The sequence below is a fragment of the Emys orbicularis genome, chromosome 4 (assembly GCF_028017835.1).
Source record: "Emys orbicularis isolate rEmyOrb1 chromosome 4, rEmyOrb1.hap1, whole genome shotgun sequence".
Classification (NCBI taxonomy): Eukaryota; Metazoa; Chordata; order Testudines; family Emydidae; genus Emys; species Emys orbicularis.
In genome coordinates, this window is record NC_088686.1 from 5,573,618 (window position 1) to 5,590,784 (window position 17,167).

General features: G+C 52.7%; 1 protein-coding gene across 2 annotated transcripts in view; it reads right to left on the reverse strand.

Moving 5' to 3' along the window:
- MDGA2 (MAM domain containing glycosylphosphatidylinositol anchor 2) overlaps positions 1-903 on the reverse strand; it is a 631,329-nt gene extending 630,426 nt beyond the window's left edge. The window contains exon 1 of one of the 2 annotated variants that reach the window (XM_065403864.1): positions 810-903. In XM_065403864.1, coding sequence (XP_065259936.1) covers positions 810-882 — 73 coding nt within the window. In that variant the 5' untranslated portion in view covers positions 883-903. The remainder of the gene's footprint in view (positions 1-809) is intronic. The other variant, XM_065403863.1, reaches the window with a different exon arrangement.
- Positions 904-17,167: the final 16,264 nt, after the last annotated feature.

Consider the following 17,167-nt stretch of genomic DNA (forward strand, 5'->3'; position numbering starts at 1 on the left):
CCACGGCCAGCCGGCGGAGCACCGCGGCCGTGTGGCGTCCACGAAGAATGGACCCTGGAGGAGGGGCATCGCTCGCTCCCCGCTCCGGAGCGGCGACTCCGCTTTCCGTTCACACGGCGGCTCATCGCCGCCGCGCGGCGGGCAACCGGGGCAAATGGGTTTACAGCGGGTCACGGTGATCAACGGGTCTCTTAGCTCCCAGCCCAAGCCGCCCGCTCCCTCCTCTGCCGCACACGCTCCAGGTGGGAAGTGAGGGCTGACGGGTCCCTGGACCGAGACCCCAGACGTGCTGTTTGCAGCGGGGAGTCCCGTCCCCCCACCCCATCTTGAATCCGCCTCCATCCCCATCCCCCCCCCCCCAGCGGTCTCTTGCAGTGGGAACCGGGGCTCTCTTCTGATGCCAGTGCTCATGGCAACGGGGGTGCACAGAAAGCAAACTCCCTGCACTTCCCGAGCCCGGTCTCTCCGGAGAAGCGGGGGAGGGAGGAGATGAGCCGGGGGGAGGATGGGAATCAGGAGGCAGGAATCCTAAGGGTTGCACACAGCAAGTTTGATCCGGCGCTCCAGGTCGGTCCCGTCCCCCAGCTAACAGCCACGGAGGGGCTCCAGTCTTGCAATGCACGATGACAAGCGAACAGTGCCCCCCGCCCCAGCAGCCCAGCCCCATTCTGCATTGGGGGGTGGGGGGAACAAACCCCTGCATTAGCGGGCCGGGGGGGTCAGTCCCACCCACCCACCTCTCTCTTCCCCGCGGCGGAGACCCCCGCTCCCAAGGTCAGGCTGGGCTCGGCGGGTGGGAAGGGACTCACCGTACACCCCTTGGCCGGAGATCCCCTCCAGCAGCACCGTCAGCAGCCACACCAGCCCGTACACTAAATCCATCTTCGCGTGAGCATCCACATATCCAGCCCCGGGCGGAAAGGAAGCGCGGGACCTGCCGGAGGCCAATGCCCAGCCCAGGATGCTCCAAGCAGCGGGGCGCCCCGGGACACGCGGCCGGTGGGGAGCTGCCCTCCCTTGCGGCAGAGGCTGGGCAAGCCGGGGCAGGCGCTGCGAGCCGGGGGGTCCGCTCCTCTGCCCCCCGCCGCCCTCCAGCCCCGCGGGGTCCCCCCTCCTCGGGGTCTCTCGCCTTCACCAAGTCACTCGCCAGGCTCCGCGCAGCAGCAGGATCGAGCCGCCAGCCGCCTCCGGGGCCACCCCAGCCGGCTCCCCGCTCCCGTCACATGCCATCGCAGCGCGGCTCCCGGGGCATGGTGCGCGGGGCCGGCAGCCGCGTGTCCGGACCCCGGGCGCTCTCCGGAACCAGCCTCCCGAGACCCTCCGGAGAAGCAGCAAAAAAAACCGCCCCCGGCCGAGGGCAGCAGCAGCCCGCGGGGAGCCGATGCACGGCTGCCCTGCGGCCCCCAGCCCGGGGCCCCCTCCCCAGGCAGCGGCCGGGGCCGGGGAGCCGAGAGGCGAGCAGCGGGGGCGGCGGAACGCAGCAGCAGCAGCCGCCCGGGGCGATGCACCTGCCCGGGGATGCAGCGTCCGGCGGCGGCCGGGCTCGGCGCGTGTGTGAGCGGCGAGGGGCAGCCGGGGCGAGCGGGGCGGTCACGTTGAGCTCTACGTGCGGGGAGCCGGGGCTGGGGAGCCGCAGCCCGGCGACGTCAAAGCCTGCGTGGCTCGGCCGGCTGCCTCCCCGCCTCCTCCTCCGCCCCCTTCCCGCGCCGGCGCCGAGCTGCGGGGGGCGGACGCGCCGGGGGAGGCGCTCGGGGGCCGCCGCCCTCCGCGGAGCGCCCCGGGGGGCTCCGGCCGCCAGGCGCTGCAAGGCCGGCCCAGCAGAGGGGCCGCCCGCCGAGCGCCCTCGCCTCGCACGTGGGTGGAGGCCGGAGCCGAGCCTGGGGAAGGAGGAGGCGATGGCGGGGACCCTCCTGGCCCTGCAGCGCTGCCAAGGGGCCACAGGGGCTGGACGTAGGGGGGCTGCAGCACCCCCTGGCCTGAAGCGGTTTCCAGCACATCCAGGGGTCACCGGTTGGAACCAAATGGCGCTCAGCACCGCCACGGGACAGACTGTTCCACGCCCCTGCAAGGGGATGTTGCTACCTTCTCCTAGTGCTTCTCCTTCTCCACTGGGAGCGCTTCAGCCAGCTGCTCTTCACTAGGTCACAGGCTGCCTTGCCCACGGACTCCCTTTACACGTTATTTTCGTTAAGAGCCTGTGCTTTCCTCAGGACACTTTGCCTTCCTGGCCTGACTTTCTTCCTCTCCTGGAGGAGTGTCCTCCCTGTTTTCTCCCTTCCCAACATCCCCTCCGGGGCTAACATCACAGGGGGCCTGGGGCTGCTGGAAATGAGCATCAGCCACTAAGCTGGCTTGCCTTCTGGGCCTAGTGATGTACTGAGACGGATCAGAAGTCTGGCCAAACAGGTACTTTCCTCCCCTGGTGTTTCCTCTCTCGGAAAATCACTGGGAATTAGGAAGCAGCAGCCATCTACCACTTTCCCTGTGTATACAGCCTAGCAGTAGGGGATCCCATTCATGGTTGGCTCTTCCCAATTACCCCACTAAACATGATTAATAACAGCACTGTCTTCACACAATGCACAGTCAACCTGTGGAACTCCTTGCCAGAGGATGCTGTGAAGGCCAATACCATAACGGTTCAAAAAAGAACTAGATAAGTTCATGGAGGATAGATTCATCAATGGCTATTAGGCAGGATGGGCAGGGATGGTGTCCCTAGCCTCTGTTTGTCAGAAGCTGGGAATGAGCAACAGGGGATGGATCACTTGTTGATTGCCTGTTCTGTTCATTCCCTCTGGGGCACCTGGCACTGGCTACTGTCAGGCTAGATGGACCTTTGGTCTGACCTAGTGTGGCCATTCTTATGTTCTTATGTTCACTGTGATGGCCCCGGCAGCCCCCCGTTGGGCTCTGTTAAGGAAGGCCCTACTCTCCATCAACTCCACTGCTCCTCCACCCTCTTTATCCCCACATGGTCTTTTCTTCCTTCATATATTAGATCTGGATTGGGGCAGCCCCATTACTTGGGATGCTGTAAAAACTTGGAAGAGGAAGAAAGCCCCTGTCCCAAAGAGCCCACTATCCAGGTTTAGGACGTGACACGGCCGGGGGCGGGGTGGGGAGGGGTGTGTGAAAAAGGCAAAGAGTTGGAGAAGACAGGGAGCAGTGAGATGAGCCTATCATTCAGCATAGCACATAGACCCTCCCCATTGGCAGGGCCTGCCAGAGAGCTAGTCAGTCTTCCCTCGGTTGCGGCCAGTCTGTTAGGCAAATCATGGGGCATGCTCATCCTCCAGGTGGAGGTCAGGGGAGTGCTTGGAAAGTAAGCTGGTGTCTTGGGCCCCAATCCTGATCAAGAGCTGAGAGGGAATGTGAGGTGTTTGCCAGCTCCCCAGGTGCACCCGATACCTCCGCGAAGTAAGCCCAGCGTGAGTTTGAACGTGATACAAGGCCCATCTTTTCTCCCAGGCACTGGGGGAGGAGGCAGTTTTTATGTGGGGCTTGGGCAGATGTTGATTGGGGAATCCAACATGAAATGGGGGAATGTGGCCCTCTTACTACAGGTGAGTAGACTGAACCGAAGCCCTATTTTTAAGTGAAAATTTGAACATTGCAAGTGTAGGGAGCAGACCCCTGTCTTCTGGTGCACTGTTTACTTTGTATGGCATGTCCACAAGAGCTCAGGTTAAGGTAAGAGTCAGACTGCATCAATCTGCTCTTACGATGCCGTGTCCTGCTAAATACCCTGGCTGAGAATGGCCTCCCTTTACCCCAGGACCGAGGGCCTACTGGACAGCACGTGATCTTGGACCCAATCCCTACCAGGTTTCTCCTTAACCCGCGCCGCTCTTGAGTTATCCAATATTTACATTGGGGTTAGTGAGGTCAGAATCTGGCCCTTCAGCTTCAGTTCCTACCGTTCCACACAACTGAAAGCTGGGATTGTAAAACAGCTCTTTAAGGAAAAGCTAAATTTCCCTCTTACATGCCTGCCTATATCAATTAAGGATTAGTGTCCGAGGCCAACAAAAGATGACACGCTGGAAGAAGCTGCCGTCCTGTCAAAGTCTCTTGTGACACCCATGGCCCAGCCAGGTCAACAGCATTAGTGAGGGTTGGAATCTTTGCAGTCATTCTTTAATCCTGGCCAGCCGCCGAGTTCTCTTTTTGTGCTCTTGGTTTGAAGTGATCTAGTGTGTGGGGGTACGAGTGCTCGGCACACTATTTACTGGGGGTGTCCAGGACAAGCTGTTCTTAAATGCACTAATAAATGCTGTGGACCAGCTCTTGGTTCCCGCTGCGGCTGGTTTGTGCTGGGCTGGCTCAGCCAGCAATCCTAGTGCTCCCAATGAGGGAATGTGCACCGGGTATACATAACGAGCTCTGTGCCAGTGCACGGGGGCACGGCAGAGGTCTGTGCTGTGCTCCAACAAATGCATGTTACCCACACAGCCCCTTGGGGGTCAGGGCAGCTGTACACACAGAGAGCACTGTCCATTTCCACTGACTTCAGTGAGAGTTTAAAGCAGGGCCTGAATCTTGCTGGCCTGAGAATCTGGAGGTGGCAGGGTACATACAGTCGCATTTGCCTCTCTCCCCCCAACCCCCTGCCGCATCCATCCCAGATCCGGCACAGATAGGAGCTCAGCTGGATTCCGCCTTTGGATTCCTATGTTCTTCGTCAATCCAATAGCAGGAGAAGGCTCAGACGAACACTCTAAGCACAGCACACTGGGGCATTTGTACAGTGATGACATCCATGTCCTTGTTACTCACTGCTGAGCGGCACCGTCTGTGAAGTGCCAGGGAACAGAGTACCTCTCCACTGCAAACAAAAGCAAAGCAAAACCTCCTCGGGGCAGCAAGGCTCAGCCCAGGTCAACTGGCTCAGCCTTGTGCTATGGCACTAAAAACAGCTGTGTGGACATTCCCAGTGGGGCTGGAGCCTGGGCTCTGAAACTCAGGGACACAGGAGGGTCTCAGAGCCTGGCCTCCAGCTGGCGTGGGAATGTCTGCACTGCTGTTTTTAGCGCGATAGCGGAAGCTCAAGTCAGTTGACCTGGGCTTTGAAGCTCACTGCTGCAGGGTTATATTTTGTTTTTTTCTGCGGTTTTTCTTTGTTTGTTGCAGTGTAGATCAGCGTTTTTCAAAGTGCTGGGTCGTGGCATGTAAGGCACTGGGGTGCTCTGGTCAGCACCGCTGGCCGGGACCTTAAAAGTCCCGTTGGCAGCGCTGCTCAGCTACCTGTTCTGACACCACGCTGCGCCCCGGAAGCGGGTCCGGCTTCTAGGCAGGGGGGCCACAGGGCTCTGCGCACTGCCCGAGCACCAGCTCCGCACTCCCATTGGCCGGGAACCGGGAACCGGCCAATGGGGGCTAGGGGGGCGGTGCCTGCAGGCAAGAGTCGCGCAGAGCCGCTTGCACATCTCCACCTAGGAGCTGGACCTGCTGCTGGCCGCTTCAGGCACAGCGTGGTCTGCGGTGCCAGGACGGGCGGGAAGCCTGCCTCTGCACCGTGGCTGCGTCGTTGACCAGGAGCCGCCGGAGGTAAGTCCATGCCCCAATGCCCTGCCCCAGCCCTGAACCCCCCCAACCCAGAACCCCTTCTTGCACCCCAAACCCCTCATCCCCAGCCCCACCCCAGAGCCTGCACCCCCTCCTGCAGCCCAACCCCCAGCCCTGAGCCCCACCCCATACCTGGAGCCCCCTCCTGCACCCCAAACCCCTCATCCCTGGCCCCACCCCAGAGCCTTCACCCCTAGCCCAGAGCCCCGACCCCCTCCCGCAACCAAACCCTCTGCCGCCGGCCCAGAGCCCCCTCCCACACCCTGAACCCCTAATTCTTGGCCCCACCCCACAACCCTCACCTCCGCACCGCAACCCTCTGGTCCAGCCCTGAGCCCCTCCCACATCCCAAACCACTCATCCCCAGCTCCTTTGGGGCACGGGCATCAACAATTTTCTTCAACTGGGTCCCTAGAAAAAAAGTTTTAAACCCAGTGGTGTAGATGAACCTGTACAGTCTATTCCACCTTCCAGAATGACAGCCTCCCCCCCCACACACACACCGCCAACAGACAACACTCACTGGACAATCCCAGCTTTAAATAGCTGAGTGGGCGTTTTGACCTGCCAATACAACTCCATTCATTACCCTTTCTATGAAAAAAAAATAAAAAATCAAACCAGCCTAATATAGAGCTGGGTAACACCAAATATGAAGAGTATTTGCATGCCCCTCCTGGCTTGTCTAAGCTACACAGACAATAGTTCTGTGCTGGAATACAGAGTGCAGATCCCCAGAAGCAAGCCACTCACACACCACCTCCGATGGACAAGCAGGTAACATGGTGAAGACAGAGTTCATAGTGTTTAAGGCCAGAAGGTACCATTAGATCATCTAACGTGATCCTCTGTACAGCACAGGCCATTACATTTCATCCACATACCCCTGTATGGAGCCCAATAGCTTGGGTTAGACTAAACCACTTCAGTCCTCAGGAGACTGATCTGTTGTGAGCCACAGGCAGAGACCAGGGGAGACCTGGGTGTCTGTGATGTCCCAGGGCCTGGCAATGGCAGGGAACTGATCAGGTGAGACATGCCTAGAGGATCCATGCAGGTAATTGATGTGTAATGCTTCAGATAGGATTGTTCCACCTATTGCACTGGGTTACACAGGGCTTGCTCGCTCCCAGCATGCATAGCAGGAAAAGCGTGGCGAGGAGGGTTGCCAAGCAGAGTAACTTCTCATGCTGACTATGCCCAACAGCAACAGAGCAGCCTGTCTTCATCTCTGCTGTTACTTCCCCGCCCAGACAGAGAGGGCTCTGTTCACTATTCATTTTTCTGTTGCAGGGCAGGGCTTGTCGGGGATGCAGGGGGAGGGCTGAACAGGTGGACGATTTAGCCCTAGTGGGAGAAACTGAAGGTTCTTCTCCCTGAATTCACAAGGCCCCATAGATAAGTAGGATCAAGTGCCCCCACTCCCCATTGGAACCTGTGGAGGATGAAGAGCTCCGGCAGGAGCCAGGTTTCTTAGACTCCTACTGCAGATGCCCTAGGAACCCGTCCAAAGGGGTTCTCCACAGCATGGTAGTGGGGGTGGGGAACAGTGCAAGTTAATTCCTCAGGCAGCATTAACTTCTGATGGTTTCCCCCATGGGATTGAAGGTGAGGGATAATGAGCGCATCAGAGCTGGCTCTTTGTCCTTAGCTTACTGCTTATCCTCCGGGGGGTCCCTCTAGCTCTGCAGAGCCCAAAGCAAGGATGGGGGGAAATAAGAGAACCTGCCCCAGAGCTGAAATTGCGGATTGAGCCAATGGGCAGGAAAGGCAATATGGTTGCACACAGCCTTCCCACAGTTAGCTATGCCAACCGTGCCGAGTTTCGAGCCACAGAAGAGCAGTGCTCCCCGCTAGAGTCAGCTAAAGAGCTTCACTGCAGATTTTTGCCCTTTTTTTTAAATTAGAAATTTGAATTTAGGAGTTTCCAACCCCAAGACCCACCACCATATGCTGCAGAGTTCCTGTGCACAGGCACACATCCCTAACAACGAGGAGTATCAGGTATGGAGCTGATGTTCAAAACACCGCAGTCTGCTCTTTCGGCACTTCGGTTTTGTTTAGTGTCACAAACCTGCAACAACCCCCCATCTGTGGATATCCAAAATCAACATCAGCGCACAGATCTCTACCATTTGAGCTAAAGGAATAACTCCATTAACTAGTGGTCGTAGGGAGCTATTATTTCCTGGTGAACCAGCCACTAAAGCGGGACATGAACATTTTGCTAGTGAATTGTACACAATAAGATAAATTCCACCGAGACTAAAGCACATGCTTAACTTTCCAAACATAAGCAGTTTCACTGAAGTCAATGGGACTACTCATGGCTTAAAAGTAAACATGTATGTAAATATTGGCAGGATTGGTGACTAAATATAGAATTAAATATGTAGGGCTGGCAGGAACGGTGAGAAATCATCAAGTTCAGATCCCTGTGGTGATGCAGGTCCAAGGAAACATAGACCATCCTGACAGGTGCTCTTAAAAACCTCCACAACCTCCTTTGGAAGCCAGTCCCAGAGCTTAACTATCTTTATAGTTAGGAAGCTTTCCCTAATATCTAACCTAAGTCTCCCTTGCTGCAGGGTAAGCCCATTACTTCTTGTCTTACTTTCAGTGGCTGTGGGGAACAATTGATCACTGTCCTGTTTATAACAGCTGTTGTCATACTTAGAAGACATGTCAGGTGCCCAATCAGTCTTCTCTTCTCAAGACTAACCAGAACCAGGGTGGTTTTTTTTTAAACCGTTCCTCATAGGTCAGGTTTTTTAAACCTTTTAGGATTCTGTTGCTGTTCTCTCGACTCTCTCCAGAGGAGAGGTTTTTTCCTTTTGTACAAAACAATGAAATTGCATTTTTAGTCATTGCTATCTAAAATATGATTTTTAAACGCTGTATTCTTAAATGGTTAAACAGGACTTTACTGATTTTCAGACAAATGGTGAAAAAAACGCACAAACATTAAACACCGCTTTCGTCTGACCATGATCTACATAGCCTAGGTATACTTGGGGGAGGGGGGGGGAGGAAGGAAAGGAGGAATTTAAAACAAACCACAAGTCAGATCTGTGACACCCATCCAAATTCTTACAAGAGAGGGTTTTTTTCCAGTGTTGCTGTCTGTAATCGAATTAAATGGCCATGGAATGGTTCTGAACAATGAAATGTAGAATCAGGATATTTACAGAGCACATTGGGCATTGAGATTCAGCTCTCTGTGCTTAGCGAATCCCCGCCACGGTGCCACCAGGCCTTCTCAGCAGCCCTGCTTTCAAAACAAGATGATATTTATCATTCATGTATTTCTTGGCATGGCTGGAGTCTGGGGAAGCACATTGGGAATGCTGTAGGGGCCCTGCTACAAATTTGCATAGAAAGACTCCAATAGATGTCACTGATCTTTGCATCAGGCCCTGGGGGAGGCCCTTTGATGGGCAGCCAGGCAGGACCGGCTCCAGGGTTTTGGCGGCACCCAAGCAGCCAAACAAAACAAACAAACAAAAAAGCCGTGATCGCGATCTGCGGCGGCAATTCGGCGGGAGGTCCTTCGCTCCGAGCGGGAGTGAGGGACCGTCCGCTGAATTGCCGCTGAACAGCTGGACGTGCTGCCCCTCTCCGGCGTGGCCGCCCCAAGCACCTGCTTGTAAACTGGTGCCTGGAGCCGACCCTGCAGCCAGGTGCCCCCAGTCTTTGTGTGCCCCAGTATCACACCCCATCATCTCATTTTCCCTCCCTTGTCCTTCTGTGTCCACTTCCGCCCTACCTTCTATTTTGATTCACCTCTGCTCTTGCTTGTTTTTTGCTCCTACTTCCCTGCTGGCCCCTTCCGCACTCACATGCTGCTTCAGGTCAGTGGAAAAGGAGGTCCACTATCAGTTCCTTGGGGAGGTAACTGGAGGTGGGTTTAGTGCCTAACAAAGGGGAACAGAAGAGCCACCTAGGTAGCAGCATCTTGAAGGCCTGGCCTTAGGAGGAGCAGCTCCGTTGGCTGGCTGGAATTAGGGTTGCCAACTTTCTGATTACACAAAACAGAACACCCTAGGCCTGCCCCTTCCCTGAGGCCCCGCCCCTGCTCACTACATTCCCCTTTCCTCAGTGGCTCACTCTCCCCCACCCCCACTAATTTTAACTGGGCTGGGTCAGCTCTAACTGGGGGATGGGCTCCAGGCAGAAATGAGGGGTTCAGGGTGTGGGAGGGGGCTCTGGGTTGAGATCATAGAATATCAGGGTTGGAAGGGACCTCAGGAGGTCATCTAGTCCAATCCCCTGCTCAAAGCAGGACCAATTGCCAGACAGATATTTGCCCCAGATCCCTAAATGGCCCCCTCAAGGATTGAGCTCACAACCCTGGGTTTAGCAGGCCAATGCTCAAACCACTGAGCTATCCCTCCTCCCTGCAGTAAGCTTTGGCTTAAGTAGATAGGAACACTGTCAGTATCAGGACATATAATTGTTTCCTTATAGAAACAGAAAGGCAGTTACCCTCACAAACCTATTTATCCTAGTGCAAGCTTAGGAGGTGTTTTCACATCCCTTAGTACCTGGAATGCATGTACCCATAATAAAGATAAGGATCCATCATGACCTAGAATGCACAGTGTGTTCAGAACAAATATAAGGGGCACACCATGGTACCAGAAAAACAAGATAAAAAGCTAATTGGTTGAACCTAGTTTCAAATGAGGAATACGGTTCCTTTTACTGGTAATCAAGTAGGTTATAAAAAAATCGCTTTAGAAGTAGAACTTTGGAGAGCACACCTTCTGTATAAGGTGAATGTAACATTGCTGTACAGGACGTCTCTTTTCTGAAGATTGGTGTCATATAGAACCTTTTTCCTGTACCATATTAATAAATTTGACTGACATTGGTTATTTAGTCTCTTGACCAACGGACCGTACAATTTATCAAAAATGGCATCATCTTCAATGTCAAAAGTTTTGATAGGTTCAATGCTGCAGTTGGTGACAGTGTAGATACTGTCAGTGCCAGTTGTTTGCTTGGTGCAGTCTTCTTTGCTGTCATCTTGGCATTACCTGCCTGCTTGATGGAGCGCTGGATGGTGCAAATTTGAACAGTATGGGGGTACTCGAGCCTAGATCTTCTAGTTCTCAGGTCACTCTCAGACTGTTCTAAGAGATGGAGCTTCAGGCTCACATCTCTTGACCTTTATGATGAGTAGAGAACGAAAGGCAAACCAAGCACCTGCTGCTTGGATGAATTATACACCTCAAAAACAGGCAACTGCTGTGTCCATCTTTAAAAAAAATTAGTCTGTCAAAGGACGGACAAGGCTTGAAGCCTACAGGTTTTGACTCCACCATCTTGAGGTCTTTGTATAGAAGGGTATGTCCTGGGGGGAGGAGGGGGAATGGGGAGAGAGTGTTGTATAAGGGGATCAAATCAAAGAAATTCAATCTGGACAGGGATATGCAGTTGAAAATTAAAGAACTAAAAGCTGTTCTAAAGAATGGTTCCATTTTGCTGCCATGGGCAGTAAGAGGAAACTCAGGGAGGGTCACAGGAACTCCGGCCTTCATGCCTTCCCACGGGAGCATGAGGCGGCATAAGCTGCAGCTCCATGTAAAAAATTTTGTAATGGTTCTAGGCAACAATGTGCACACTGTTAGCAGCAAAAATATTAATTGCATCTTCATCTACTGTACGTAAGTGGTAAAAATTACTCTCTGAAAAAACATTCAGATACTCCAGTCCCTTGAGATTGTACTATTACGCTACCAGAAGAGCAGAGCAGTAAATTGCACTAATGTGGGAGGGGGTGAGGGCTCTGGCTGGGGGGCGGGCTCCGGGGTGGGGTCAGAAAGGAGGGGTTATGGGTGTGGGAGGGGGCTCTGGGCTGGGGCTGGGAGTTGGGGTGCGGGAGGGGGTGAGGGCTCTGGCTGGGGGTGTTGGTTCTGTGGTGGGACTGGGGATGAGGGGGTTGGGGTACAGGAAGGGGCTCCAGGCTGGAGTGGAGGGATTCGGAATGTGGGAGCTGGGTGAAGGTTGAGGCAGAGGGTTGGGGTGTGGGAGGGGGTACAGGCTCTGGGCTGGGGGTGCGGGCTCTGGAGTGGGCCAGGTATGAGGGGTTCGGGGTGTGGGAGGGGGATCTGGGCTGGGGAAGGGGGTTGTGGTGCAGGGGGGTGAGGGATCCAGCTGGGGGTGCAGGCTCTGGGAGGCAGGGATGAGGGGTTGGGGTCTAGGAGGGGGCTCTGGGTTTCAGGGGGGCTCAGGGCTGGGGTAGGGGGTTGGGGTTCAGGGTTGGGGTGTGGGCTTATCTCAGGTGGCTCCTGGTCAGTGGCACAGTGGGGCTAAGGCAGGCTCCCTGCCTGTCCTGGCTCCGCACTGCGCCCCAGATAGGGTGTCCAGACAGCAAGTGTGAAAAACTGGGACATGGGGTGGGGGGGTAATAGGCTCCTATATAAAACAAAGCCCCAAATATTGGGACTGTCCCTATAAAATCAGGACATCTGGTGACCCTAGCCCTGGAAGTCTCCAGCAGGTCTGGCTCCTAGGTGCAGGGGCCAGGAGGCTCCGTGTGCTGCTCTCGCCCACAGGCACCACCACCCCAGCTCTCATTGGCCGGGGTTACCGGCCAATGGGAGTGCGGAGCCGGTGCTCCCTGCCTGGGAGCCAGACCTGCTGGCCGCTTCCGTGGTGCAGTGTGGTGCCAGGACAGGTAGGCACTAGCCTACCTTAGACCTGCAGCACCACCAACTGGACTTTTAATGCCCCGGTCGGTGGTACTGACCAGAGCTGCCAGGATCCCTTTTCGACTTGGCATTCCAGTAGAAACCTGGACGCCTGGTAACCCTAGTGGGAATAGGGGCAGCAGCAACTTTCTAGGCACTACTGCCTCTGTACCTTTGAGGGAAAGGTGGATCTGGGCTCATTCTCCTCTTCCCTGTGTCCTCTGGGCCTACCCTGGTGCCCCTGCCCCTCCAGAGGCCCAGCTCCCCAAGACAGAGGAACCCTTCTCTAAAAGTGTTGGTAAAGCAGCTTGAGGGCGTTCTGCAGATCATGTCAATTAATGAAGTTTATTGACAGAGTGGGAGGTGGTCAAAAGTGGGAATTCTCTTCTGTGAGAAACTTCGAATGAAATGAAAAACATTTGTTTAATTCAGAAATGTCTGGATACTGTGTTAATTGGTTTTGTCACCAAATTTTTCAAAAAGAATTTGGTTTGAATCTCTTTGAAATGGAAATGTTTCATTTCTACTCCAAAGGAATCAAAACTCCTTCCACACTACCAGTCCTCTCTCTGCTCCCTCTCTCCCTGCTGAAAAATGGAGGAGGCAGAGTAGAGGGGAACAAAACACAAAAAATCTTTTCAAGCTGATTCGATTTGAGTTTTGAACAGAAAAACATTTTCATTTCAAATTGTGTAACTGAAAAAATGGAAAACCTCAAACAGGGAAACATCGTGGGGCGGGGGCGGGGGCTGGGGCGGGGGGTGGGGAATGTCATGTTTGAAAAGTCATGTTTCATTAAATCTTTCCATCCAGCCCCACTACAGGGACCTGGGGGATCAATTTACAAGAAATAGTGGGGGCCGTTTTAGAGAACGTGAGAGCCCCTTTATTGGCAGACAAAAGCATTTCCCCCCCAGTATTACTGTAACATTGGCAAAGTGTCTATTACTTCAGAAGTAGCTGGTATTCTAAAAGATAATAGGCTGCTGCCAACTAATGGAGTTATCCTTTAGCTCAAGTAGTAAAGGTCCCAAGTTCAAGCCCTACTCAGGACCCCGGGGAACAGAGCTGCCTATTTTAGTACCTTCCTTACTTCCATAATGGCAGAAGGAGACTTTAAAGAACGGCTGCAAAAGCTGAAGTGCACCCCCATGACTGACATGCCCAGTGGGGTGCCTAGCTAGAGATTGCAGTGGAGAATCCTGCACATTGTTCTTTGAGAAGGCCAGTCAGCAGGGAGCACTCTCAGAACATTCTCTTATTGGCTAGACGGGAGATCGGTCAAGGGAGAGAAGCCACCATTGGTTCTTCACCACTGAGAAAGCACAACAATGAAACACCTTTGCAACATAGTGGTTCAGGTTGCAATAGCAGAAACACAATGTCAAGCATGACGACAACTCACTGCCCAACTGCCCAAAGCTGCAAATCATCATAGAAGATTAGGGTTGGAAGAAACCTTAGGAGGTCATCTAGTCCAACCCCCTGTTCAAAGCAGGACCAACCTCAACTAAGTCATCCCAGCCAGGGCTTTGTCAAGCTGGGCCTTAAAACCTCAAAGGATGGAGATTCCACCACCTCCTTAGGTAACCCATTCCAGTGCTTCACCAGCCTCCCAGTGAAATAGTTTTTCGTAATATCCAACCTAGACCTCCCCCACTGCAACTTGAGACCATTGCTCCTTGTTCTGTCATCAGAACGGCCACTGAGAACAGCCGAGCTCCATCCTTTTTGGAACCCCCCTTCAGGGAGTTGAAGGTTGCTATCAAATCCCCCCCTCACTCTTCTCTTCTGAAGACTAAATAAGCCCAGTTCCCTCAGCCTCTCCTCATAAGTCATGTGCCCCATCCCCCTAGTCATTTTTGTTGCCCTCCACTGGACTCTCTCCAATTTGTCCACATCCTTTCTGTAGTGGGGGGCCCAAAACTGGACGCAATACTCCAGATGTGGCCTCACCGGTGCCGAATAGAGGGGAATAATCACTTCCCTCAATCTGCTGGCAATGCTCGTACTAATTCAGCCCAATATGCCATTAGCCTTCTTGGCAACAAGGGCACACTGCTGACTCATATCCAGCTTCTCATCCATGATAATCCCCAGGTCCTTTTCTGCAGAACTGCTGCTTAGCCAGTCGGTCCCCATCCTGTAGCAGTGCATGGGATTCTTCCATCCTAAGTGCAGGACTCTGCACTTGTCCTTGTTGAACCTCATCAGATTTATTTTGGCCCAATCCTCCAATTTGTCTAGGTCACTCTGGACCCTATCTCTACCTCTCCCCCCAGCTTAGTGTCATCCATGAACTTGCTGAGGGTCCAATCCATCCCAACATCCAGATCATTAATGAAGATGTAGAACAAAACCAGCCCGAGGACCGACCCCTGGGGCACTCCACTTGATACCGGCTGCCCAACTAGACATTGAGCCGTTGATCACTACCCATTGAGCCTGATGATCTAGCCAGCTTTCTATCCACCTTATAGTCCGTTCATCCAATCCATACTTTCTTTAACTTGCTGGCAAAAATACTGTGGGAGACCGTATCAAAACCTTTGCTAAAGTCAAGATATATCACGTACGCCACTTTCCCCATATCCACATCTCATCATAGAAGGCAATCAGGTTGGTCAGGCATGACTTGCCCTTGGTGAATCCATGTTGACTGTTCCTGATCACCTTCCTCTCCTCCAAGTGCTTCAAAATGGATTCCTTGAGGACCTGCTCTCTTAATTTCTTATCCCCAGAAAGGCACAGGGCAGACCCTCAGATGGTGTCTAGACATGGTTCCATGGACTCCAGCAAAGCTATGCTGATTTATCCTGGTGGAGAAGCTGATCTCCCACTCAGAACATCATCCTTACGGGATATGCTGTTTGCCTTTCCATCTTCATGTTAAAGCAGAGACATCAATTTTCCGGGCTAAAACTCATCAGATACATTTAGATGAATTTTCAGATGGAATCCAATTAAGTACCCCGTGACCCTCAACATTAATTCCAAACCCTTCATCTTCCGGAAGGAAAAACAAGCAGCTTTGAGAACATTTTTTAACAAAAATTTGCGCTAATCTGTCCATTGCAGTCCAGAAATTGGTGCCGAAATAAGATGCTGAGAAGGGGGAGTGGCATTCAGGGCCATTGCTCCAACAGCGAAGCGAGAAGAGCTTTATAAATGACAAGCAGAGAGCGCACAAGATGTAGACACTTGCAGCCAGCTAGATTATAACAACCCTAAATGTAGCCAAGCAGGGGAGTAGTAGCGGAGACAGCATTCCCCGCTTGTGCAGCTGCATTAAAGCTATGCCCACCACACCTTCTACCTTTTGGTCAAAATCATGGATTTGCTCCAGGTGTTTCTGTCTGGAGCAAACAAATGGATGGGCCAGACAAGGAAGCAGGGGCTCCATCATCCTATGCAACATCTAGCAAAGCTGCCAGTGCAAAAGGGGCAGAATGCCTTTGAGGTTTGTGCATGGCATAATGCAGCCCAGAGCCCCCTCCCGGGATGGTACAGGTTACACCCTGCCTTTACTTACGGCTCTGCCAAAAGGCACAACTAGCGCAGTTTTAATATGTGGCATCCAAGCCTCCATTGACCTCAGTGGGAATTTTGAATGTGTGAGGAATACCGTTCCTAGCTCCTGAGCAGAGTTTGATTAATGCCATCCAAGAAGGTCATCTACAAATGTTGAGTTACTGTTGTTTTTAACTAGAGCCCTCGAGCAGTTTTTGTTATGGCCAAGGGAAAGGCACAGAAACATTCACACACACACACCCGGGAGTAAACACCAGGTACATTTTTAATCAATTACTTTAGCTGAACTTCTGTCATCACCTTCACTTTGCGAGAATGCCTCCTAAGATGCTTATTGCCAACTGGCTTGTGGTGCAACAAAATGACAGGTTGGTTTTGTCGGGATATCGCTGTTGATTTAAAGAGACGTTGAATCCAAGAGAACCTCCAAAATAACTACTCCTTCTCATAGCACAATATTGTAATGCTATTTTTGGAATACAGTCTTTCAGTGCAATAAAAAAAATCATTCCATATTCATCTCCGACTTCCACACACGATAGACTAACACCCATAGAGACACAATTATTGTAGGGCTGTCGCAGTGCATCCTCTTAAACTAAATTGTAGCTCTATTTCTGTGGCTGCAAGGATAAAGAGCTGTCAGTAAACTTCATCACGGGTGACAGATTTGCATTTTGCAATATCAAGAGACTCGCATAGTATTATGTAGTCCTGAATGAATGTTACGGTTCTCTCTGTTTTGGGAAGGAGAGATGTAAATAAAGAAAATTCAAAGTGAATTAAGCTAATTGCTATAACTGCAAAAACTCTGGAAATCTAAGTAATTGCAAACTCTACCAGTCATTTGCTCCTGAGCAAGAGATATTTCAGTTCTTCCCTATGTAGCATTTTCACCTTGAGTCATCTAAACACAGGACACTAAGCTAAATTGATTTCTCTCTCTGTTGGGAATAGGTCCACAGTTAAATCAGATATTTAAAAGATACCATTTAGTAGGCTCAAAAGATGGAGATGCTCATGCTTCGGGTCCTCCAGGTGCCTCTGTGGGGATTGTGCAACGTCAAACTTGCCACGAAGCTATTACCATTGTACTCTTTGTAGTGCACCTCTCTGGAGAGGGGAGAGCTCTGCTTCTGCCTGGGGCACCCCTAGTAGGTTGAAGAGTTGATGGCAAGAACATCCAGTTTGCCCCGGTAGGGGATACTAAACGTGGGAGATAATTGGATCCCTGAACTGCTCTTGGTCAAGTCGATGGCCAGACCCTGACCCTGCTGTGTTTCAGGCAAGGAAGCCCTGCCAGGCCTGTATCCATGGAGCAGTACTGAGGTGAGAGCCACCTCTGGGCAGTGGAATGGAGTTGTTCCACTGCA